At 37.1% G+C, this 17,203-nt stretch overlaps 1 protein-coding gene across 8 annotated transcripts in view; it reads left to right on the top strand.

The window, feature by feature from the left end:
* ASPH (aspartate beta-hydroxylase) overlaps nucleotides 1-17,203 on the top strand; it is a 99,088-nt gene that overhangs the window by 70,837 nt on the left and 11,048 nt on the right. For 7 of the 8 annotated variants that reach the window (XM_026841982.1, XM_026841981.1, XM_026841979.1 and 4 more), the window contains 5 exons: nucleotides 884-982; nucleotides 1,679-1,768; nucleotides 6,830-6,967; nucleotides 13,208-13,343; nucleotides 14,194-14,285. In XM_026841982.1, coding sequence (XP_026697783.1) covers nucleotides 884-982; nucleotides 1,679-1,768; nucleotides 6,830-6,967; nucleotides 13,208-13,343; nucleotides 14,194-14,285 — 555 coding nt within the window. Of the gene's footprint in view, nucleotides 1-883; nucleotides 983-1,678; nucleotides 1,769-6,829; nucleotides 6,968-13,207; nucleotides 13,344-14,193; nucleotides 14,286-16,712; nucleotides 16,747-17,203 lie in introns of all 8 variants that reach the window. The other variant, XM_026841984.1, reaches the window with a different exon arrangement.

Below are 17,203 nucleotides of genomic sequence, written 5' to 3'. Positions count from 1 at the left end.
ATATCCATCTCTAGATATTTGCTTGTAGGTTTTCCTTTCCTGCAACATTAAGTCAGGTTATAACTTGGACATTATTTGAATCTTGTACAGGATACATCATCTTTTAGCTTAATTCAGCATGCTAGGTCTTGGTCAAAGAGACCAGCACACAACTGTAGAATAATTATTTATCCATCACCTTCTGGCATGAAAGCACATCAAATCACTACTGCATTAGACCTTGCATTACCATCTGATAGCTTTCTCTTGGCCAAGCAAGTGTAAGCTCTTCCAGAGAATGCTCCAGATCACCGCAGTACTGAGAATGCCCTTTGTGTTCCCAGCATCTGCACGGTCCCATTCTGTGATGCAGTCTTCATCTTACAGCATCTTTCTCAATTGTATTCACTGTGCTTTGGAGTGTAATATGTTTTCTCATGCCAAGACTAGTTTTCCACCAGTATAAACCTATCTAATTTTAAACTATTTCAGGTATATTTCTACACTGTGCTTCCTGTAGGCTTTTTCAAGAGCAGCTACTTTCCCTCAGATTAGTCAAACCTGGGAAAACTTAAGTGATAATAAATGGTGTTAATTCTGTAATGTAGCATACTGTAACTCTAGAGAGAGGGTGGAGAAAGGCAGACAACTGAAAAATACAGCAATTCAGAGATTCTGGTTGGAATAATTCTACTTCTGAGACTTTAAAGTTTGACTTGTAATAGATTTTTGTGGAGAAGCACAAAAGTGAATATGGAAAAGAAAGTACAGCCAAGCCATTAATTTATTTGAGACTCAGCGATGAAAGAAAATGTCATTGCATTGCTAAATAGTAATATGTGCACAGGTTTGTTAATTAGCATAGATCCATTCATGAGTATTTAATTTATTTGCTTTCAAACAGGTTCTAAGCCTGGCTCCAAATGATGGCTTTGCCAAAGTACATTATGGCTTCATCTTGAAGGCAGAAAACAAGATTGCGGAGAGCATACCCTATCTAAAGGTATTTTTCTTTTCTCACTTTCAGTAAATATTTTACCTGTAAAAAATAAAATTGCAATGTATAAAACATGTTGAGGTAGAAACATACTAATCACAAATCACAGTTTAAACTATATGTTGGAGTTATATTGCTATGTCACTGCCTGTGATCTGGAACAAGCTTGTACATTGCGAGTCATCAATTCTTAAACATCAAGTATTTGTTTTATCAGTGGTTAACTCTAAGTACATGAGTCTCAAACTGCTTTGAGTTTGGCAGTATGCTTCAAACTTAAGGTTCTTGAAAAATCAAGAGGGCTTGCATATACTTCTGAGTGTTTGGGAAGAAACGCCACAAAATAAAACCTTCATCCATTTTACTGAAATGCTTCTGTATATGTATATATAGAGTCAGGGGCAAGTATCCATCTCTGAATACGCTTCTGTTTTGGAGGGACTGAGGGGAGAGAACATGCCATTTGGAAAACTGGTAACATTTCCCAATTTTTTTTTACTGAAGTATTCGTTCAACCTGAGTTCCAGAGGACTATAGTGGTTATATTTGATAGCCAATTTCATAGCCTGTCTCTTGCATAGAATTGGCAGCCTATTTACAGCAATCAAATGAACTCTTTTAGAAGTACTGTTGAAGCTTCTCTTATCCTTTTTCCTTTCCTTTTTTTTTTTTTTCTTTTTTTTTTTTTTTCCTATTTTTTAGGAAGGACTAGAATCTGGTGACCCTGGCACAAATGACGGACGCTTTTATTTTCATCTGGGTGATGCCTTGCAGAGAATGGGAGACAAAGAGGTACACATTTAACATGTTCTTGCTTTAAACCCTAAACCTCTGATGGACTGCAGAATCCAAAAGAACTTTTAAGCATGGGCTCAGTGTTGAAAACATGAGTAGTCCTATTGCAATAACAATCCACCATATGTGCATAGAGGTCAAGATAAGCAACAGCAAAAAACCTGCCACTGGTGTGACAAGAGTCAGTCTCTTAGCATCTGTTGCTTTAGAACTAACCTAAACTTTAGAAGCTTGCATGAGGCAGTTTAAACTGATGGACCAAACTTTTTCAAAAACTCAGTGAAGGTGTTTTTAGAGTCTGTTTTCTGCTCCTGCCACTTATAACAAAGACTTTAACTAGAGTTTTAAAAAAACCCAATTACATGTATATCACTGTATGGAAGTTCTCTCATAGCTCTGATATAACAGTGTTTTGTAAACCTCCCTTCTTCCCTAAAGTGACCTTGAGCACCAATGAGTATGTGATAAAAGAAGACGGTAAGAGGACTGAATGTGTGGGCTGAGTGACAGTATTTGTTCAATAATTAAAGCAGCAAACAGATCAGAAAAGCAGAGATTTGTGCAACAAATCTGTTGCATGCCCAACAAAAACAAACATATGTGACTGAAAACCATAAAAGTTTCCAATTCATTAATTTAAAACCAAATTTAATGTAAAAACTAAATTTAAATGTATGAATTAGCACTATTGCCATGGTAGGGGAGCAAAGGGCTTTTGTTGTAGACTGTTATTAGTAATGAACTTTATGGGCATGAATTTAAAAGCAAACAAAAAACTAGCCAAAAAGCCCTACTCAGGTTCCTGGATGGGAAATGTGAAAATAATAATTTTAAAAATCATAGTGGAACTGCTTTTTAATGAGTTGTCTAGTAATAGGTCTGAAATATTGATATCTAAAATACAGCAAAGTATGCTGGCCTCTTGAGTATCTTGGCCCAGTTGCTCAGCATTTCTCCAGGTGGAGTATAGTAGCGCTTATGTTAGTGATCTCTCTTAAGCCTAGTTCATCAGGTTGGTTTTCTTTATAAATCATGGAACTTATATTGCAATACTTTATACATCCATTAAAATGTAATAATATCTGTGGGTTTAAGTTAGATTGCCTTCCCTGAAAGTATAATAAAATATTCTTCCAATGAAGTTTCTTCAATTTAAAAGTTCATTTACAAGTGAGAATTAATTGGCCTCATTCTGTTCGTAAATACACACACACATGCATGCGCACACACACATACAAAATGCCAGCTTGCATGCACTCTGTCTCTCTGTCTGTCCTTCTCTCAACAGAAATACAAAAAAGGAAATCCCTGTATGCTTTTGTGGGATATTCTGGGTTAAATGATGGTAATGGGATGCTCTAGGCTCAATGTTTGACTAAAGATACCACACAGATGTAATTAATGCATATCATCCCAGTATGCAGGATAATCATGTGTTAATATTTATGGAGTTAATGGTCAAATCTACTGTAGAAAAAGTTTTAATCAGTGACAAATGAACTTCTTGGCATAGGGGAGACTTTTAAATTTGTCAATGGAAAGTCCACTGTTAAGCTAAATTTTTCTTACTGACCTTGCTAGACTTGCTGAACTTCAAGATTTAATCAGGGAAACAGATCAATATTTACGGGACATGTGGAATTGCTATCACTGAAGGTTTGTTGAAGGTAGATATTCATCTATTAGAGCTAAATTAGGAATTATGGATGTGGTTTTGGTAAGTGTTAGGGAAACAATGTTGAGTATGCCCTTTCCAACTATAATTTGATCAAATGCCAAATTGACTTAAAAAAAAGATAAATTAGAACAGTAGAAGGTATTACAGAACAAAGCACTGTTCACACAGAATATATAAACTGAGTGCATCTCAGACACAAACAATTACTTTCCTGGAAAAGAAGCTATACTGTTGTAGCTGTTCTGAATAGTACAGTAGTCATTAGTCTGTCCACTGCCAAGATCTGCATGTGAAAAGAAAGGTTTCTCATGGAAACTCAGGACTGGAAAGGATGACCTAGGCAACCTAACCCTACTTCATGCTGTCAAAAGCAACCTCATAGGACAATTCTTCTAATAGATAAGGATTAACAGTATTATATATCGTGATTATAGCTGATGGCTCTTAAAGAGCAGCAACATTCATACTTATCAGTCAGTGGCTGAAACAAGTAATTCATCCCCCTTATCATTTGGGCTAACTCCAGACATTGCAAATGAATGCAGGCAGTGACCATGAATGATCTGTTGATATCCCACTGCTATTGCAACTTACATCTTGGGGAACATACGTTATAAATCATAATGCTTTCATTTCAGATACGTAACTAAGATAACATCAGAATTTAAATGTACACTCTGTATTACCCAAAGGTTTGTTTTTGTTTCTTTTACCCATACAAAATTTTACAAAGCTTCTCTAGAAAAATAAGATGAAAGCTTACATATGGTCTGCTGCTACTCTATTCATCCACATTGTTTTTCTGTACTTCAGATAAATACTGTAAGGCAACATTCTATTGCGGCCTTTCCTCCCTACTTTAAGAGGGTTATAAAGATCAGAGTGCCACATTTTTTAAAAGCTTGAAGAAAATTTATAGACTTTCAAAAAATAATCTATGGCTACAGTATAGAGACTTATGTAAAAATGTGAAAGTAAAATCACCCAAGGTCATTTTTTACCTTATATCTGAAATAAAAAAATCTCTAACATGACATCTGAAAAGTTATAGAAATAATCCATTACATGAAGAATTTCATGACTGACTGACTGATAAGACTAAGTCTTAGTAAGTCACACACTATTCTCATGACTGATTTGTACCCAAAAAAATTTTGCTTTTCTTTCTAGTTTACTGGCTTCGAGGTAAACCTAACTAATAAGCTGTCATGAACTGTTCTCCTAGGGGTGTGTTTATTTGATTGTATGTTTCACATTCCATTAGATCCCATACATGAAATGATTATTCTTTAGCTTAAGAGTTAGTACTGTGGATTTTGTCTCAATAACCATTTTGGTTTAGCCTTCATGTCAAATGTGGGCAGATTAATGGACAACTGTCATGCTCATGAGTTAGAATACAAGAAGTTACTCTCTTTGAAAACCAAATAACAAATAGCCACCCAGGGAAAGTACCATACCAGAATGCTACTGTGGACAGTGTTCATCTTGTCCAGATGTTGTGGTTTAACCCCAGCCAGAAACTAAGACCCACACAGCTGCTCTCTGACTCCCTGCTGATGGGATGGGATGGGGGAGTGAATCGGAAGAGTAAAAGTGAGAAATCTCCTGAGTTGAGATACAGACAGTTAGGTAAAGCAAAAGCCACATGTACAAGCAAAGCAAAACCAGGAATTCATTCACCACTTCCCACCGTCAGGCAGGTGCTCAGTTATCTCCAGGAAAGCAGGGCTCCATCACACTTAATGGTTACTTGGAAAGACGAACACCACTATGTCAAACATCCTTCTTTACTATTTCTTCCCCAGCTTTATATGCTGAGCCTGACGTCATATGGTCTGGGATATCCCTTTGGTCAGTTGGGGTCAGCTGTCCCAGCTGTGCCCCCTCCCAACTTCTTGTGCACTCCCAGCCTCACTGGGGGTATGAGAAGCAGAAAAGGCCTTGACTCTGTGTGAGCACTGATCAGCAGTGACTAAAACATCCCTGTGCTATCAACACTGTTTCCAGCACAAGTCTAAAACATAGCCCCATGCTAGCACTGGGATACTAGCACTGTGAAGTGCCAGTATTCCCGTCAAAACCAGCACACCAGATTTTCTGTACTCCTGCTGGAAAGACAAGTGGAGGGTTTGTTTTTTGGAGGAGAACTTGACAGGGAGGTGGGCACAGCTAGGGAAGGCAGCTAATGGTGAGGTCTAGGGGGAGTATTATTAACTGGAAGCACAAGGGTGAAATTATAAGCTGTTATATGTAGAGTGAGATAGGAATAAATATCAAATTGGGTGAAGGAGCGTGAGAACATGGTCCAAGTTTAGATGTGTGATGCTTAGATGGAGATGAGTTGGATAGGTAACAGGCTTGGGAGGGTGCAGATTTCAAGCAGTGTAGCTAGAGAGGGACTCTGTGCATGACTCCAAGTAAAAAGGTTTTGGGATGGTTTCTGTTTGAGGCAGTGATTGCTGCTTTCTTCAGTCCCGCTGCTTTCTTCAGTCCCTCTGCTTTGGACTTACCTCCTATCTCCCTACTTAGCTGTCCTATCATACCCCTTTTTTTTTTTTTTTTTTTTTTTTTTTTTTTTTGGGTGTTGTCTAAAATGTTGCAGCCATAGCAGCAATGCTAGACTGGAAGGAGGCAGCTATATGTACCCTTCTCTGTGTATGGTTCATCACAGTGCTACTCATGCTGGATCTTTTCTTTCCAAGCATCCATTTTCTTCCTTTGCAGGACCTTGTTTTGCTGCTATGTAGTGGTAAAGCAAGTTCTGGAAAGGAAGAATAAGGCTAACAAAGGTCTGGTATTAGCATCAGTATGTTTCTACCATGTGAAATAAAGGGAAGGGTCAAGAAAAATTAGTAGCATCAGCTCAGTTCTGTTATGGCAACAAATATTTGAAGAAATTCAAATGCATATGTGTTTTAAATAATTATGTAACAATTTAAATCCACAAAGTGAGCACTATTTTCATCATCACATCATCTCCATTGGCAGCAGAAGGCAATCATCTATAATACATAGGTAGAGAATTGAAACAGAGAAGGCAAGGTTGCCAAGATGAGAAACAATTGGATATCCCAAGTCCAAGGAGAGCACTGATAGTATTGACCCATATTTGGTGTGAATGGTTGTGAGGAGGTTATCCTCTTTTGCTAATGTTGGATTGGACAGCCTTGTCTGACTGATGTATTTTGGAATTATTAGTTGGGATTTTTTGTTTTGTTTTGTTTTCGTTAAGTGTTTGTTACTACATTACATCAGAAGAATAACCCCAGCATCCAAAGACACAGTCTGTTACCTTACCAAAAAAGCATGAGTTACTTTTTTTTGTGTGTGGGAGGTTGGCTGATAGGAATTTGATTGTTAACACTGCAATATTTTAGGCGTACAAGTGGTATGAACTTGGATACCAAAGAGGTCACTTTGCATCAGTTTGGCAGCGCTCCCTCTACAATGTCAAGGGACTGAAAGCTCAGCCTTGGTGGACAGCAAGGGAAACTGGTTATACAGAACTGGTAAAGGTAAGACAGTTTGCTTCTGTGTACTTTGATGTTATTTTTTTTAATAATAACTATAAGGTATTAAGCAAAGAAACTTCTAATCTATGAAGTCTGAATCACTGCCTGTGAATACCGGACACCAATCTCAGACTGAGCACAAGGTTTAACTAAGATACTATAAAATAAGCATTTTCAAAATTGGGAATGGGAACAGGGTGGCTGAAATGATTAATAAATACAAAATCTGTGTGGTAGACAACAGTAATGTCTCAAGTGCAAAATGACAACAAACTTTAGTAATGTCTGGGATACCCATTGTGAATTTTTAATTAGTCAGGAAAGGCTGTGTCCTTTATCCTTTGTGTAATGTTTAGCGACTTCTTTAGAAGCTTTTAATTGCATAATAGAAACAAGTTTAGACTCCCAGTGATGGATTTCGCAAAAGATAACAACATAGAATTTAAGTTCTTTAAATTTTTTATTTAATGAAAGACAATTAGTCTGGCTGTTATTAATAATAATAGTTTTGTTTCCAACAGCATAATTATTATTTTAATTTTAATAATTTTAATCATAATTCCTAAAATAACCCACCCTTTTTTCCTCTGTATGTTTCAACTATTATTATGTGGTTTAGCAAAAATATTTTGCACAAATAATTTAAAAACATAAATATTTATTTGCAAGAGACAGGTTCCTTCAGAGTGGTTGCTTCCTTATACTTAGTTACATAACATGTTAAAAAACCTACTATGAAAGGATGATTTTATTTTTAAAAAGGAAATAAAGAAACTGAAAAAGGAAGATTACTCCTTTAAACTTGTTATACTTTTGATGGCAACATAAATAAGGCTAGGAAATTTAGATTAAAGTGTGATTCTCCAGTGTAATCTCAGTCACACAAAAAAAGGCAATTGGCTTTGTGGACTAGCGTTTGGGAATATTTTAAATGTGCATGTATTGAACTAATTCTCAAGGAATGTGTAGGAATAGATACTCCCTGCCATAAAGGAGATGAAGAAGCTGGGAACTTTTTATCGTATTTTTGCCCAACAACCAAGAAAGAATATATGTTATTTTATCGATATTTTAGAGCTATCTGCAGTGACATTTTAGTCACTTACATGTAAACCATTCAGATTCCTGAGTCACAGATGGCAATGGTCCCTTCACCCTTGGGATAAATGGCCAGGGCTCCACCTTGAAGGGAATTTTTTCAGATATATTAGACCATATATGGAGGTCTTGGTTTGGATCAGCATCCTACATGACTCCTAGAAGAACCATTCAGAAGACCAACAAGGATAGAAGTTCACCCTGACGTTGACAGCACAAGTGCCTCTCTGAAATCCACTCATACCTTTTTAATCCAGTCATTTTGTGCTGTGTTTTTTAGCTGTTCTGTTAGCAATATGTCATTGAATCTGGACTAAATTGTGGCTGTTAATTTATTTACACAGGTGTCATAATTTGGGGGTCATAAGATTTACATTCTTCAAGATAATATTCATAGTTGGAAGTATAAACTCAAAATATGTTAAATGCATCAGGAAAAATATTTGTATTCTTGTGTTTCCCTCATAACTACAGTTTTGAAAAAAAGGCTTGATTCTAATAACATATGATGCTGCAAGCAAAATTGGAAGCAATATTCTCTAGAAAGTGGAAAAAAAATCATTGGAAACATTCACTTAATTTCTGAAATACACAACTTCTGTACATGTTTTAGTTTAAAAAAAAAAACCATTTTTTCCCATTCCACAGAGCAAAAACCAATTAGCAGTTATTTCTCACTGCTTCATCTCACTAGATTCCTCTTACATCTGTGCGAGATGTGTGGGAAATCCTACCAAATCCAAATGATAGAATTTGACATGGAAAACTGCCGTATGAAGGGCAAAGCCCTGGAGACCCAGACCCTCTTTCCCATTGTTTACTTGTTGTTAAATTTGAACAAGTTTTTTTCAATGTCTTGGTAGTTTAACAGTGCTAACTGAGGATTTATTTGTGGCTAACTAAGACAGTGCTAAAGCCAGACTGGCAGCTTGTCTTGGTTCATTCTACCAACTAGCACAGCTGTGGTCAATAGCATTTTATGGCAGAGACCTGGCTTGATTTTGTTATAAAGGGTCATGTGATTTCTTGGGATTGGAGATGGGGATGTGAATTTTGACAATGCCTTGCTTTTTCCACAGAAAACCTGAAGAAAAAAACTGTCTTTTTTTTTGGTATTCCCAGTTTAATAAATTCTTTCTGAGGGGCATTCAGCTCACGTAACTGTAGCCTTACAGACACAAGATATATTGTCCATAATAGTGGTCTGGTTTACAGGTCAAAAAAATAAGTATTTCCAGAGGATGATTAATTTTTACTATGTTAAATAACTAAAGATGGCATGTCGTCCTTTCTGGTGTTAACTTTCCCACTGCTTTACTGAAAAAAGAAGCCTAGATAACTAATTTAGCCTTGATGTTTAACTGCCTGATGGGTAAGATTAAAGATGACCTTATACTTTATTTACTTAACTGTTACCTACTTGCCTGGATGTCTTAAGGAAGAGGGAATTTTTTTAGTTTCTGAACCCCCCCCACAAAGTAACACTTAACAGGATGTGTATTATGGTGGTAAATCCTGGTTAGTGCTACAGTGATGAAGGGAAGTGGTTCTTTGCAGTTCTTTAGCTGCTGCTCATGAATACTTGAGTATTTTATAGTTCCCTTGAAAGAATAGGGAGGGACACCTGATTTCTTAGGGAACAGAAGACATAAGTTTAAATTAGGAAGAGTGTGTCAGGTGTTTTATATAGAAATGTTCTGTTAATGTTTCTGATCTACAGTATTTCAAGCCTTTGGATTTGGAGATAGAAACTCCTTTCTTGTTTGAGCTCAGCTAAAAGGAAACCTTACTTTTATCTTTGAAAACCTGTCCCCTTGAGGCAATTAGCTTTCCTTTCCATGAATGGTCTTACTGAGTCATTGCATCATTCTCTGGTACCTTTTGTAGAACCTCACTGTAGCACTATTTTTCTATTCTGGTGCTCATTAAAAAAAAAAAAAAATGGTTAATGGCCTAGGTAACATTTTCCTTTCCTCATGTTGTGTCCTGTGACTTTTTGGAAAGACACAGAGGATGCTTTGCCAATAAAGTACTACAGTGAATAGCTGATTGATTAAACTAGATCTTGTATTGTCAGTTTTCTCTGGCTTAGATTTTATTAATTAAAAATTTAAAGTGCATCAAGAAAAGCACAGAGAATTAAAGTACTGGCAGCAGCACATAGCCATAATATTTTCTGGAGAGTGACAGGTAAGACTTTAAAGGTTTAACTAATAAAAACTAAACATTCATATATAATGGAGAAATTAAATTGAAATATACATTTAAAGTGTGACTGGATGCTTTAAGGGGAACCTTGCATTGAAAAGAGCAGATGATGCATACACATGCTGATGTTCAAGCATGCTGAGTGACCAGATGGGTACAAGGAACCTATTTTGAAAGGTTTAAAATATTGCCCCTTGCTTGGAGGTTATCAGCATTCCCCAGCAGAGATACAGTAACTGATCATGAATACTCTCCTACTCTGTTTCAGTTACAAAGTGAAATAGATTGAAGTCTTCACCATGATTTTATTTTATAGTCCAATTAATTAAAATGGACATGTGGTCAGTAGTTATGCCTCACAGAGAGTAGTAACCTCTCAATCTCTGCCTGTGTCGTTTATGACTGTGCATTTGAAAAGGTTTGACAGCATAGAGTAAAGATTCTTATAATAGTCACACATAAAAATAAACCAATATTGAGAAATCCTTATTTAAATATACTAACATCCTTGGCAATAAAATCTACACTATTGCCAGATGTAAAGCAACTGTAAACTTCCATTATTGTTAGGAACTGTATTTAAAAAGCCATATGGAGGTTTATGGGAATCATCTGCTAGGAAACAAGTACATATGCCTCCAGTGCTGTTCACCACCTGATTCTTCACTTAAAATAAGAATTTTGCACCAAATATTATATGAATTTGTTGCTCTAACCTGAGGCTTGAATTGCTACATCTTATTGACTTAGTCCTTATGTTTTAATGGTGTTATGAGTTCTTACCATTCAAGGTATGCCTAAGAGTCTGTAAAATCAGAGAGATCAAGGCTGAGCTGTGTTTGAACTACTGTAAATTCTGTTTCCTTTTTACCTAGGATTTGCCTATTACTTATAGTAAAGCACTGTCGGAGTCTTTTATAGATGGGGTCCAGGTCTTCAGGAGTATAGAGACGCTATTGATTTCAGTGCAAGTTATATCTAAAACCACTGAGGAGCTAGTTCAAAATCAATGATATGTGTTCAAATCACTTCGTATCCAACATGGTAGGGAAGAAGTCTTAAAATGCAAGGACAAACATGCACCTTTGGAGGTTAACTTTCAGCCTGTAGCACTCGTGAAGGATTAGAGGTGACAAAGCAGCTGTTGCATGCAACTCCTTAGACCATCAGTGCTCTTCATACATCGTCTTGTCTGCATGGTTGAATGCTCCCTCTTACCTTTTTCCAGATGAGGAAGTAGGAGGAGTTTGAGAAAACAGAGAAGCACTTGTAATATCTTTTAAAATTTCCCGGTTTTGTTGATCTGTATCACTGTAATTTGAGGCTTGTGTAAATGTAAGTTACTCTTTTCTTTCTCTTCTCCAGCCAGTGCCAAATCAGGTACTCAAGCTGGTGTTTCCTTTTGTGGATGTAGTAATGTTGAATCAGTACCAGCACAGTTCACTATTCATCTCTGATTGGGTGAAAAATTTCAGTCTTGTTTTGTACCCTGCATTTTGGAAAAGTCAGTTTTCCGAAGATATCCTAAGAAACATTTCTACTTAATGTTAACTGTTAAACAAGTGTTATGGAAACCCATCAATGAGAGAGAATAAGGTGAATACACCAGGAAAAATAAGTGCTCTTCCCCTTTACTGGCGGATGAGAGAGAAAACAATTTGCTAGGAAGGAGTACTGTAATAACAGAAGTGCAATCCTAATTTTCATAGGTCTTAGCCTACCTAAAAATGTTCTAGTGGGAGAAAGTTGCTAAAACAGCATGTTCTAGCCATGGCTTGCTGACCTTTTCATGATGTATCAACATATTATACAACCTATTTTTATTGTGATTAACTTGTCTTTTAATTGAAAAAGCTCAAGTGGAAAATGCAACTGTTTAATTTAAATGGGGAAGGCTGATAAACATATGGAGCTTTAAGGCTAGAAAGGGGCAGTTATATCACCTTGTCTCACAGACTTGAGTTTTACTCAGCTTTATGCATCATATAAAGAGGTAGTGTGGGAGCACACCTTAGCCTATTTTCAGTATGAGATTGATTGAAAATGTCTTACAGAAATGCTTTGTTCAAGAGCACAAAGGAAAAATGGAAACTATTCACCCAAAATAAGGTTTAGTGAGTAAAGTAAGTAGCTGGGAAATGCCAGTCACTTATCCAGGTCCATTGTTACACTATGGGTTTTTCATTTATATTGCTATAACATTAAAATGACTTATTGGTAGAATGAAAGGCTTTCTCATCTATCTGATTTTTTACAAATTTAATGTCCTAAGGCAACAGAGAATAGAATTTTTAGTTCTACATTCTTATGGTTTGGCTATGCATGAAGTACAAGCGGCTTACACATTTTTAATGGTTGTGTCCATAAATTATCACCTGGCATTTCAAGTCGTATTTGATCTTTTTCAATAGCATCAGCATATGCAAGTGAATCTTTGCAAACATTTCTGAAGGTTTAAATCATAACTGTCAACTTAAGTGGCCTCTTTACATTTGTACTCTTTGAACTGTGATGTTCTGCCAATGCCTTGAGTTCCAGGTTATGGGAGTGGCTTTCTAGTTGCATGATTGCTTCCAGGTAACGTGCTGTCTTGAAGAACAATACTCTTCCTAGCTTGCAATGCAAAATGATCTGTTAGAGAGACTTTAGGCTAATTTAAAAGCAAGTCAAAGTGAGGCCTAGCCTGCAGAGAGGCTGGGGATTATTGAAGTTTCATGATCCAACTGTAATAGAATCTGAGGAATGCTGTGGAAGTTGTTTTTCCTGCCTTAATGTGTCAGAAGGGAATTGAATATAAAGAAACTTGATAATGATGATGAACACTCTTTTAGTGCTTTTAAATTAAAAAAAAAAAAAGGTAATGAAAGGGAAAAATTTTAAAAGTACTAAAGCCAAATGTAGTAAGTTCTCAGTGCAGTAACATGGCTGTCGCAACAGTCCTTAGAAAAAAATTGGAAGCTCATTCGGGATGAGGGGCTTGCTGTGATGGATAAAAAAAGAAACCTCTTCCTGCCTGAAGATGAGAATCTACGAGAAAAAGGAGACTGGAGCCAGTTTACCTTATGGCAACAAGGTAAAACATTTTCTATTTCTTCTTTCCCCGATTTCACTTTCTCAGATTAATATAGTGTAATAAGGAGTAGCAACACAGTTTTTTCCAAAACCATTTTTGTAATCACTGAATCTGCAGAAGAATGGAGCTAATAAAATAGTGTCTGGGACCCCTGTGACAGTGAACAAGAGTTCTTTATTCTAAACCATGTTGTCCCCAAGCACTTCTAAGGATCCCTTGAGGGTAATACTCCTCTTCTGGCAAGGCTGCCAACATTTTACATAGTACAGATCAGCCTGAGGGAAGACAAGAATGTGGGGAGAGGTGCATCCTCAATATTATGTTGTCAGCTAGGTGAGATCTATCATTCAGAAATGGTATGAACAAAATAGTATAAGCTTTATTAAGACTTCTGCCTTGTCCCTGAGCTCTGCAGTGAGAGGCCCAACTGATGGAATGACCTTAAATTCTTATAAGACTCTGCATATGAAAGAGTACTGTAAAATAAAATATGAAAAGCAACTTATATCAAAATATATTCTGGTGTTAAAATGGTACGATGTTAGTGGCATTTTTCTGATGGTTTTTTTTTTTTTTTCTATGCAGCCTCATTAATGATTATACTTTTAGAATCACGTTTAAAAATGATAGAAAGTCTGGTCTTCACAAATCATTTAAAAGCAAAGATGTCTAGGCTGCTCTGATAGTACAACGTGAGAGTACTGCTGTTTCACGATCTGTAAAATGGGAATAATATTTACCTGCCTTTCAGTGTGAGCTCTTTGACAGCTTTGTTGCTCTCTGCAAAGCAGAAAACAAAGAAATGTTTGTTCATTGATCTTACCAATGCTTTATTAATTATTTTCACTAGGAAGAAAAAATGAGAATGCTTGTAAAAGTGTTCCAAAAACATGCACTTTATTGGAAAGATTCCCAGAAGCTACTGGCTGCAGAAGAGGGCAGGTACCTAGCAAACTTCTTCATTTTTGAAAATTCCTAATGATGGGAGCAGGTGATTTTGAGGAATGTGTATAGAGGGATGTATGACCTTGGTATATTTAATGGTGCTTCAGGCACACAATGAAGTTAACAGTAAAAACATGCTCAGTTTTAGCCCTCAGTAAATGCAAGGTGAAATATGTTAGTTGAAGCCTTTCTATGGAATCTTTAGTTTGTGCTATTTTACCTTGTGTACACTGGCAGTTCGTGGTAGGTGAGTAGTTATTTGCAATGGGTCCACCAATAAGTAATAATTTACTAAATCTAAGCCCTAAATGATCTGATCTGACTCACAGCTAACCCTCCTTTGAGCGGGAGGTTGGATTAGGTCCTTTTGAATCTGAATTTTCCTATCATTACTCCTCTCTAAACTTTCCAAGACTACTTCAGTGAGCTCACTGTGATTAACTTCACCCATCTACCCCAGCCTAACTTCATTAGACAGAAGGAGAATCACCTCCTGGAAGCCGAACAATACTGCTGTCTCATGCTTCTTTCCTAAAGGAAGGAAATTTTATATCCATGAGCTGTGGCCTTGGGTGCCAACGAAAGTTGTTTCAAGTGCCTAGTCTACACTGACTACTCGGCTACAAATTAACCTCATTAAATCATGCAGTATGGATCTGTACATATGCAGCTGAATGAATGGCCCAACACAGATATCCTGTGATTCCGTAGGACAGAATTTTTCATTATTCTTTTTTTTCTTTATTATATTTTATCTCTAATGACTGAGTACATGAGGATAACCTTCATGTTGAAAAATTAAGGATGCAAAAATTGGAAAACAGTGCTAGCATAATCCTAATTCAGAGCCTTGAGAGCTGGTGTTCAGATTTTTCACTAGACTTTTGATTTTGATGTGCAGAAGTGCACTTGATGGCTACTATTGTGGCAGTGAACAAGGCTATTGTTTCACTGATTTGTTGCAAAAGCTGGTTGCAGTGAATATAACTGATGAGAGAGGTCATCACCCTCAGTGTGGCTAACAGCAAGAAAAATGTTTTCTGTGGTGTACACAGCCAAAATGGATCTATCCCAGAGAGCAAATTTGCTTTGAGAGCTACAATTTTGTTCATTTTTTAGCACCCTACATGTTATCACCAGAACATGTTTGCAGAATCACTGTGTATTCACAGCTATAGCTGTAAGTCACGTGTTTTGAAGATATAAAATGTAAAATAGTGTGAAAAATGGTGCTCTGGAAGTCTTATGTCCAGTATTACAGAATACCTAGGACTATTTTGGTTTTGTGCTAGCTATGCCTTAGATTTGTTACTGGTAAATTAAATTAAAAATATCACCTAATCTCTCTGTATGTACTGAGGGACTTGGAAGCAATGTGAACAAACATAATCAGGAAATTAGCAATTCTGTGGTAGATAGAGCCTTTGGATTCTTTGGGCACCTTGTGTATTGACAAAAATAAAAAGAAATGTAAAGTAATTCACAACCTTTTCAATGCTGCTGAGATATGCTATAGAGCAATACAAGTAATCATATTATTAAAAGTTATATAGTTCTTAAAAATAGCAGTAAACTACAAGTAGCACATGCAGTTTTAATTCTGGGCATTTCTTAACTCTTTGGAGTTTTACTTTACAACCATAGTATAAGTCATTGGTAGTTCACAACTCTCTAGTAATACTTGAGTACAGCACAGACATATCTAAACTGATCTCCATAGTCAGACAAAATACATGACAGTAATCATTCTGCACTGCTGGTATATCTGAGCATTTAAAAAATTGTTTCTCTAGGCTATTGGTAACTATTCTGCATAGCCAATTATTTGTGTTGCATTAGGGTCTGATAGAGCAATCAAGTTAACGCATCTCAGTGTAGTAGTGGGTTGGAGCATCAGTGTTCACTACAGCCGCTGGAGTTTATTACTTGCTGTTGTAAGAAACTGCTGGTAAGCTGAAACCTCAGATGGTGGGAATGGCTAAGGCACTAGACACACACTGGTTCTGCTGATTTTTGTTACAGTTGGAGAGCAAGCAACACCTTAAACCCTAAGATGTATCAAAGTTATCCTATCCCAGCCAGATGTGCAAATTTCACAGTTGAAACGTTTCTTGACACTGTCATGCATTATTCTCACATTCTGTTCATTGAGTTGTTGCAGAATCACGGAAGGGTTGAGGTGAGAAGGGTGTCTGGAGATTACTTAGTCCAACCCCTTGCTCAAAGCATGATGAACTAGAGCAGATTGCTCAGGACTGTGTCTAGTCAGGCTTGGATGCCTCTAAGGATAGACACTCTGCAGCCTCTCTGGGCAACCCTTTCCAGTGTACAGTAAAAAAGTGTTTTCTTATGTTTAAATGGATTTTCCTGTATTTCAATGTGTGTCCATTGCCTCTTTGCCTTTCACTGGATACCACTGAGAAGAGCCTGCCTCCGTCTTCTTCACTTCTTCCATCAGGTATTTATATACATTGATAAGATCCTGCCTTGAGGCTTCGGTTCTCCAGGCTGAGCAGTTCCAGCTCTCTCAGCTTCCCCTTGTATGTCAGATGCTTCAGTCCCTTAATCACCTTTATAGCCCTTCACTAGACTTGCTCCAGTATGTCCGTATATGTCTCATAGTAAGTAGCACAGAACTAGACCCAGCACTCGAGTCGTCTCACTGTGATTAGAGGGAAAGGATAATGTCCCTCAACATGCTGCCAAACCTCTCCCTTATGCAGCCCTGAAGGCTGTTGGTTTTCTTTGCTGCATGGGCATGTTACTGGCTCATGATCAAATTGTTGTCTGTGAGGACCCCACAGTCTTTTTCTAGAAAGTTGCTTTCCAGACAGTTGTCCGCCAGATTGTATTGGTTCATGGGGTTATTCCTCTCCAGTGCAGAAGATTCCTGTTTGCTCCTTTCTCCAGACTGC

Source organism: Athene cunicularia (assembly GCF_003259725.1).
Source record: "Athene cunicularia isolate RWA chromosome 2 unlocalized genomic scaffold, athCun1 chr2_part1, whole genome shotgun sequence".
Classification (NCBI taxonomy): domain Eukaryota; kingdom Metazoa; phylum Chordata; class Aves; order Strigiformes; family Strigidae; genus Athene; species Athene cunicularia.
This window is presented reverse-complemented; position numbering and strand designations above follow the sequence as displayed.